This window comes from Arvicanthis niloticus, chromosome 5, assembly GCF_011762505.2.
Source record: "Arvicanthis niloticus isolate mArvNil1 chromosome 5, mArvNil1.pat.X, whole genome shotgun sequence".
NCBI classification, from domain to species: domain Eukaryota; kingdom Metazoa; phylum Chordata; class Mammalia; order Rodentia; family Muridae; genus Arvicanthis; species Arvicanthis niloticus.
In genome coordinates, this window is record NC_047662.1 from 16125234 (window position 1) to 16134211 (window position 8978).

At 51.5% G+C, this 8978-nt stretch overlaps 1 protein-coding gene across 1 annotated transcript; it reads left to right on the forward strand.

Annotated features, from left to right (window-relative positions):
- The first annotated feature begins 1091 nt into the window (after positions 1 to 1091).
- Pla2g2f (phospholipase A2 group IIF) lies at positions 1092 to 8520 on the forward strand. Its single transcript, XM_034502931.2, has 5 exons — positions 1092 to 1338; positions 1994 to 2046; positions 4674 to 4818; positions 5609 to 5718; positions 6586 to 8520. The coding sequence occupies exons 1-5, from the start codon at positions 1226 to 1228 to the stop codon at positions 6795 to 6797; spliced, it is 633 nt and encodes a 210-aa protein (XP_034358822.1). The 5' UTR covers positions 1092 to 1225; the 3' UTR covers positions 6798 to 8520.
- Positions 8521 to 8978: the final 458 nt, after the last annotated feature.

The window sequence follows — 8978 nt, forward strand, 5'->3', positions numbered from 1 at the left end:
GGCAACTTAGCTGGAACCTCTGCAGCTGCCACGTTCTCACTATGATTTTGTATCCATGAACCATTCTCTTTGCCTAGTTTTATTTACTTCTTTTTCAAAAAAAAAAAAAAAAAAAAAACCAGAAAACAAAAATAAAATGTATCTATTTGATTGATTTACTTGTTTTTTGTTTGTTTGTTTGGGTTGGTTTTTATTTGTTTGTTTTTTGAGACAGGGTTTCTCTGTGTAGCCCTGTCTGCCCTGGAACTCATTTTGTAGACCAGGCTGGCCTGGAACTCAGATCCACCTTCTGCCTACCAAGTCTCTGGTATTAAAGGTGTGCACTGCCACACCCAGCTTTTAAAAAAGATTATATTTTATTTTATGTGCCTGAATGTAGGTATGTGTACTGCACACAAAGTCAGAAGAGGCATCAGAGCCCCAGGAATGGGAGTTAGAGATGGTTGTGAGACACCATGTGGGTGCTGGGAACTGAACCCAGGTCCTCTGCAAGAGCAGCAAGTGCTCTTAACCACTGAGGCAACATTCTGACTCTTCTCTACCCTCGCCCCCTTGAGACATGGTCTTATGTTGGCCAGGGAAACCTAAAACTTGCTATGTAGATGAAGATGGACTTGAACTCCTGCTTCTCCTGACTCCATCTCCCAAGTGCCAGGATTACAGGCATGTGCCACCACAACTGGATTTTTGCTGTGGATGGATCCAGATCCTTGTGCATTCTGGAAACCTAACCCTCTTATCTTAGCCTTGTATTTGGAAGAGAGTCAAATCTCATGTGTTCCCTGCGAGGCCCTAGTGTGGTGTTCCCTATAGGAAGGTCCCTTGGAGAAAGCACCTCTTGTTTTTCTCTGACAAGTGTTGGGTAACATTTCCCCTAGCATCTTCCAGCTGGGGATGGAGAGGTCTCAGCCCTTGCTTCAGGTGCAGGGTGTGGGGCTAATTCTCAATCAATACACCCCACTCCCAAGCCCAAGGGGTTGGGTAGGCTGATGTGGGGTGGGAATTTCACCAGTCAGGTGTGGGAAGGACTGTAGCAGTGGGAGGGAGGAGGTGGAGCCAGCTGTTTCTAGGACATCTGTCATCTGCCTCCTGCCCAGGGGCATTGCCCCGGCACTACCCTGCTAGTGTGCGTGACAGCGTGAAGCTGGGGCCTGCTCTCCAGAGACTTCTGGACATATCAAGGATCTTTCAAGCTCTATGTCGCTGGTCTTCCAAAATCCAAGACATGGCAGATGGGGCACAGGCCAACCCCAAAGGGTTCAGGAAGAAGGTGCTGGTTAAACACGCCACTGGACGGAAGAGCCCAAGCCTCAGGGCCTCTCCTTCTAAAACCTCCAGGTAGGTGTTTGCTGCTCTGGAACAGACCATTCTATGGAGAGAGGCATCTGAAGGGTAAGGGATCTACTTCTGGAGTTGGTTCTCCAGGAAGGAGATCTCTGAGTTTCTGTGTGCTGAGCAGACGTGGCCAGCCGTGTTCTAGTTCTAGAAGGATTTGGGACCATTTAGTCACCTTGATTCTGTTCTCGAAGCTCAGAGAGTCTGAGAGAGAGATCTGCCTGTGGTCACTCACTTAATATTTGCAGAGCTGGAACTTGAGTCCAGTGACCCGGGTCTCTTGATTTTAGCTTTTACGATCCAGTTGCCAGGTGAGGTCCCCATGACTAGGGTCCTAGGACTCCTTGGAGTATATACATACTCCAAGAGAGTATATACATACTCAAGAGAGGTGGCCCTGGTGCTGGGCAATGGCTTCCTATCTTGGATCTCAAAGTTGGAGCTGGAATTGGTTCTGGTGGCTCTGCCATTCTGGGGTGTGTTCCTCCCAGGAGACACAGGCCAGGTGGGGAGGTGCTGATCACAGGGCTGGGTGACCGTAAACTAGGGCAAGAGAAAACACGGGTGAGGCCTTGGGTGAGACAGGCTACGGGCAGCTGGATGGTTACGAGGAGGGTGGTTATGAGGAGGGTTCAGGATGGCTATTCCTCTTTCTCAGGTCCAGCCTGGGTATGAAGAAATTCTTCACCATCGCAGTCCTGGTCAGCAGTGGTGAGCATGGCTCTCAGGAGACTTTTCTGATTACCTGCTCTCCACCCACCTCCCTCCCCAAGCCCTTTCCTAGAAACGCAGCGCCTATGTCGTGGGTGCCTGTGTTGTACCACTGGAAAGCAGGTCCTTCCTCTCTCTGGGCCTCTCCACTTCCCTGTCAGGTTTCATTCTGTCCTCTGGGGGCTGTTTGGTTCTGGACACCTGTAAACAAGCCAGGAGCCTCCTGGTTTTACAAGCTATGCTGGGCAGGTGTGGAGAGCTAAGCAAGCCTCGTAAACTGGCAGTGTTTGCTATCATTGTGGGCCTGAGCATATGTATTAGTGACTTTCCGTGCTGGCAGGAGTTAATGAGTTTGTGTGCAACTAGATGCATGTCTGTGCATGAGTGTAGGTGTGTCTGAGCATACACGATGTCTGTAGGCCCCACACGTCAGTAAAGCAAGGATCGTGGCTGGCTGGCTGGCATCTCGGTGTACATCTGTGTTCATTGTGATGTCTGCGTCCACAGTGTGTGAATGACAATGGGGGGTGCATAGCTCTACATGAGTGTGTGTGTGTGTGTGTGTGTGTGTGTGTGTGTGTGTGTGTGTGTATGTGTGTGTGTGTGCCTGTAAACTCATTTCCTAGGGCTGATACCCAGGATTTCCTGGATCAGAAACGTGGCTGAGTAAGGCTCCTACCCCAAGCCTGACCTTACCTTGCATTCCTAAAGATGGGTCATTTTGTGGCCAGATACAAGAAAGGGCTGCCAGGTGGTGGTGGCGGCGGCACACGCCTTTAATCCCAGCACTTGGGAGGTAGAGGCAGGCGGATTTCTGAGTTCGAGGCCAGTCTGGTCTACAGAGTGAGTTCCAGGACAGCCAGGACCACACAGAGAAACCCTGTCTTGAAAAACCAAAAAAGAAAGAAAGAAAGAAAGAAAGAAAGAAAGAAAGAAAGAAAGAAAGAAAGAAAGAAAGAAAGAAAGGGCTGATGCAGTCAGACAAAATGATCTGTCATTTAGAAAACAACCCCTCATGTCTCTCCCAAACCACTGGTCCCAGGAGGCTGAACATAAGCTATTTCTTCTGCTTGTGGACATGGTCTTAGTTCTGGAGACTGATTCTCCCTAGTGTCATACTCGATAACTTTGTCTTATATATAAGAAGTGTGTGTGTGTGTGTGTGTGTGTGTGTGTGTGTGTGTGAAGCAGGAATTATAAGGGAGCATGTCTATCCTTTGCATAATTATATATGCTTCTTACTCTCTCCCTGTGAGAGCTGACAGCGGCAAGGAGCCTGGTGCTGCACATACCCTACCCCCAGGGTAAGACGCCTATGGCTACAATCGGAAATGGAGCTTCCAAGTCAGGGGAGGAGACAGCCAGGGCCTCAAGTGGCAACCAGGTGCTTCAAGGCCCACTGGGGTCCATCCAGCCTCCAGCTTCCTGATTATGGGTTTAATGTCTCTCAGAACAGATCCTTGTCCAGAGGATGTGGGGTGAGCAAGGGACAGGTACTGAGCTGGGTACCTAACTCCAGGTGCAATCAGAGCAGGCCAGAGTGGAGGTTACATGCGCACAGGTTCTGCATCATCTGGCTCAGCATCCAGCTAAGGACAACAGACCAGGTTCCTACCTGGAACTCTGCTACTATGAGCCTGTGCCGCCTGGGCAAGCCTTTTCAATCTTTGGGCCTTAGTTTTCTCATCCTGCAAATGGGGATAAGACCTCCCTTCTGCTGGTGTGTGTGTGTGGGGGAAGGTGGTGGAGGTAAGTGGCTTCACCCAGGTAGGGACTGCAGGCCCCAGGCTCACTGCACCGGCTCAGGACAGATAGCTCAGTGAGAGCCACACCCTACAGGGGACCTCAAGAGAGGGAAGCAGTTGACAGAGGAAAGAAGGACGCATGGCTAGAGGGCTTGGCCACTGCCTGGAAGCTGAGGTCTGCCGGTAGCAGAAGTGACTTTGTATTGCTTCCTCTGTGTGTGCACTGTGCTGAGACACACCTACTCCAGGAGTGCTGGCAGGGACCCTGGCTCCCCTTGAGCCACAGAGACACCAGACAGAGGTCATAAAGAGAGTGCAAAGAATCAAATTCCTGTGACTCATGACAGTAGGTGGCATTTGTGACCCTCTCTAGTGAATTCAGAATGACCGCTTAGGGGAGTGGTCTTTGATCTCATTAAGGTGCCCAAACTGGTCTCGAACCCAGTCTATGATTCTGACTTTTAGCATTTTTACATTACTCTGTGTTTATCGGGAAGTAGCTCCATCAGAAGCCATTGCATGGGAGGCAGAGGGTGTGGCTAAGGAGCCCTGGGTCCAGGTTCCCTTACATCATGTGACAGCGTGCCCCTAGGCAAGCTACTCAGGGCTCCAGTATCAATTTGCTTATCTGTAAAAATGTGATAATGACACTGTCAGGAGTAACAGTGAGAACGCAATGAGTTAGCAAAGGCAGGGGTGTAGGAAACACTGCCTGGCCTGCAGCTAACACGAACCAGATTTGGTTCTCCGGGCCGGAGTGAATGACACCCCAGCCTACAGGATTTTGTATGTTTCTTCCCCTCCCATCCCTCCTCCTCTTTCCTGTCTGTCTCATTCCATGTCTTGGCTCTGAGGAGACTTACACTCTCAACTTTCTTGCAGTTGTATCCATGGCCCACTGCAGCCTGTTGAACCTGAAGTCCATGGTGGAGGCCATCACACACAGAAACCCCATCCTGTCCTTTGTGGGCTACGGCTGCTACTGTGGGCTGGGGGGACATGGCCACCCCATGGATGAGTTAGACTGGTAGGTTCTGGAGGCCTCCTGTGGTGAGAGACAGGAGCGGCTGACAGACAGGCTGAGGAGGAAGGGCTGGGAGCTTCTTCTTTGATGGCTTAGATGCTTTTGTTTTTTATATTTCAATCTTCTTGCTCGAGGAAAGAGTGGTGTTTTATGTCCTCCTACAGACAAGGAGTGCCAGTCTCGCGGCTGATGCTCCACAATGGCAAGGGACATCATGGGACCCGCTCCCATCAGACCATGCTTCTTCCCTCAGACTAAGAGACCCCGGAAGCCATGGCTTCTGCTCACACGTCCCTAGCAGCAGTCAGTGAAGAGTCTGGCGCCACAGGGAGCTGGCAGTCAGCTGCCCTCTTTTAGAAGAGGCAGGATAACTCTGTATTTATCTTTCATCGCCCCATTGCCTGTTGGCCCCCACCCCCACCCCATCCCCTCCCTGGCCTTTCAGCCTGATCAGGCCTCTGCACGGGGTCTGAGCCACTGCCTGGTGTTTGAAAGCCATGGCTTCCTTCCTACCCTCCCTCCATGACTGGGTTGCCGGGACACCTGACTACTCTAGTAGCTCTGCTCTGGCCTTAGAGCCCTAACAAAGAGGATCTATGACAAGAATCCAGGGCGTCAATGGCAGCTCTGCTTTACTGTGTGACCTTAGGCCTGTAACTCTGCTCCCCTCTTCCCCTGAACTGATCATCAGGACTGATCATCAGGAGCTAAAACAGATGGTCTGAGGTCTCTGCTGGGGGAAAGGACACAGGTCAGCTACCCACACCTGTCTGCTCGCCTCTGCCCCTGTCAGGTGCTGTCATGCCCATGATTGCTGCTATCAGAAGCTCTTTGACCAGGGCTGCCGCCCCTATGTGGACCACTATGACCACAGGATAGACAATGACACCGTGATTGTCTGCAGTGAGTCCCTCCCCTGACACCGCGGTTTAGAATGGGGCCTTAGCATCTTAAGGGGACGGGAATCCTAACACAAACGGAGGCTGTCCCACTAAAATTGGATTTCAGGCAAACTGTGAAAAATGTGTTTTTTTGGGATAAGACTATCCCAAATGAGACACACTGACACTGAAAGTTAGCTGTTGGTTTCAAATTGGTATTAGCATAAAATGAGGAATTAGAATAAGCAGCATGAATTTGGGTAAGGACTGCCTTTTGTTACTTATCCCTTTCTAATCACTCCCTAGGAAAGTGGGGGCTTGTCTGATTATTCCACTGAAGGGAGGAGTCTGGGAGAGTAGGAGGTGGCAGATTAGGGTGGCTTTACCCCTTTCCTTTCCTCTTAATTTTGTAGATTTTTTACTTATGTGTATTTATGTGTGCCTGCCTGTCTGTATGCACACTGTGTATGTGCATGTACCCATAGAGGCCAGCAGATGGCGACAGATTCTGCTATGAGAGTTACAGGCGGTCGTGAGCCACTTGATGTGGTCACCAAGAACCGAACCTGGGTTCTCTGCAAGAGCAACCCAGAGCACTTCACTGCTGAGCCATCTCTCCAGCTCCCCTATCCCTCATTTGCAGCCTCAGTTATCCCAACTATACAATGGCCACATCAGACTTTAGAGGGTCTCCAGTTTTACCCTATGCTAAAGGCAGTCATGAGGTTATAGGGCCCCAGCCAGGGCAGGGCACCCTAAGGGTCAGGGTGGCACAAGACCTACCAGCTTGAAGTCATATCCCAAAGGCCACTGGGTTCCAAGAGTCAGCTTCCCTCCCTCCCCTCTTGTCTTGGCATCACCCAGACCCCATACCTCCTTTCCATGACAGCTGAGCTCAATGAGACGGAGTGTGACAAACAGACGTGTGAGTGTGACAAGAACCTGACTCTGTGCCTCAAGGATCATCCGTACAGGAACGAGTTTCGCGGCTACCTCAACGTCTACTGCCATGGCCCCACCCCCAACTGCAGCATCTACAACCCGTACCCAGAGCAAGTCACCTGTGAACATGGCCTCCCGGTGACCCCTGTCTCAACCTAGCCTGACTGAGGTCCAAGAGAAAAGAGGGTGGTGTGTCCAGCTGGGGTCTACATCTTATGTGTGGGGACAGATAGGGTGCAGGACTGTCCTGTGGCTCCATCCCAGTCCTGTAGTGAGCTCAGTACTAGAAGACTCTGGAAGGTCAGAGCTTGTCAATGCATCACTCTGTCAGCAGCATCACACTAAGCATCTGGATCAGGTCTTAGCAGAAAACACACAGTCTGCTGGGTCCTCTCCTGGATATGGAAGGATGTGGCCCTAGTTCAACCCCAAGAACCTTTGAGACCCTTCACAGGCCTGACATTGCACTCCCAGGCAGGCAGAGTGCCAGGTTGAGGCCTGGATTCTGGGGGTCCCTGGGGGCCCACAAGCTGACACAAAGAGTCATCTCTGCTTTGAGGACTTGTGGCTCTCCAGAGTCTCAGTCACAGAGTGGGTGACCTCACCCAGACCTCAACCAACAGGATGTGTCTAGGCCCAAAGCCTGACCTCTGTTACCCAGAGTGCCTCCGGGCAGGCTCCCAGGGCACAGGGACCCCATGTACATAGTAGCTGCACATACAGGGACTGGCAGGAGGTGGTCACATGTCCACAGCTCTTCCTGACCCTCTGATTCCTACACAGAAGTGGTGTGTACTCTCCTGTGCCATTGTCACACCCAAATTCAGAGTGGCAAGCCAGGGCTTCTGGGAGTGTACACACACACTCTCTCTATGCAGACTGTCCCTGGGGAAGATACTAAGGTCTGAGTTGAAATGTGGAAGGGAAGGTCAAATCAGGAGACTGAGAGGGAAACTCAGGTAGAGAGGAAGTGGGGTAGTCAAGAAAAGAGCGGGGAAGAGGTGGAGGCAAGTTGTAAAACAAAACAAAACAAAAAAACCCCCAAAAAAACAAAACAAACCAACAACAACAACAAAAAACCAACTCAGACCAGTTGCCACACATCACACATGTCAAAGAGAAAAGATGGCAACGGGCTACTGTAACTGAGGGCACTGGGCCCAATAGGTCTGGGGAATCTTGGGCAGAGGTGAAGGTTCCTGCTGGCAGGTCACCTCTGCTGTCCCCAGCCTTGTATTTCTTCAGGTGCACCTCCTCGTCTCCTGCCTCTCCTTCCATCTCAGGGTCAGCAGTGTCTAGCCCTGCCTCATATCTGTCTTCTGCCTTTGTCCAATGTTAACGCTGAGAACCCATGGATGCCAGCCCCACGAGAACATTCATCCGAAAGCCCAGCTTGTGTGGCTATGGGGGACATTGTTACTGGGGACAGAGAGCCAGCAGGGTGATGGTAGAGGCAGGGAAAGATGTTTATGTGGGTGGCGGTGTCTACAGCGGCAGCATTAGTAGGAAACGGTCACCGTGTGCGAGGGGGACCACTCTATAGCTTGCCTCGTGCTGGTTGTGACGTGACACAGTGGTCACCTATGTGCACTGACCCAGCTTGCCCCAGCCTTGCAATATTCCTCATCTACCCTCTCAGAAGCTCAGCCGACAAGGCTCCCTCCCCTTCCCTGCCTGACTGGTCCCACCAAGCCAGGGGTGGAGCTTCCTGCTGAGTTTTGACTCCAGACCTGTGGGCTCCTCCATGGACATACAGCTGGGCCAATGAGACTCTAATGTTGTGGGATCTAGCTCACCTGTACCTCAGCCCCCTCCCCGTTGCCTCTGTCTCCATGGAATATAGCATCCCTTCTTCAGACTAATAAAAGCCCTCCCACCTCGGCCGCCATTGCTGGATCCTTCTTAGGGTGTGGGTGGGTACAGGGATGCATTCCTAGGTTTCTAGTGCTGAGGAAGGCAGATTCCTTGTGGTGCTCCGTCTTTCCCCTCACCCCCCTGCTTTTGGGGAGATCTGGTCCTGTAAGGCTAAAGGCACAGCTGAGAAGGTAGGAGAGTGATGTCCAGGTCATAGGCAAGGGCATAGGGACCCACCACTTGTCCATGACAGCCTGCATGTCTGTCATACACATCCACATTGCCCATTTGTGGTAATGAGCTGAGATCCAGAGTTCAGCAATTGTCCCAAAGTCTCCGAAGCCACGGCTGTGCCTTGTGCCTCCACGCTGAGGTGCAGCAAGGAGTGGCTGAGGTCCCTCTTTCAGGGCTGTGTCTCTGGTGGTCCCAACTGTAGGATGTGTGAAGTGGACAAAACCAAAACCAACCCAGTGCTCCTGAGGGTAG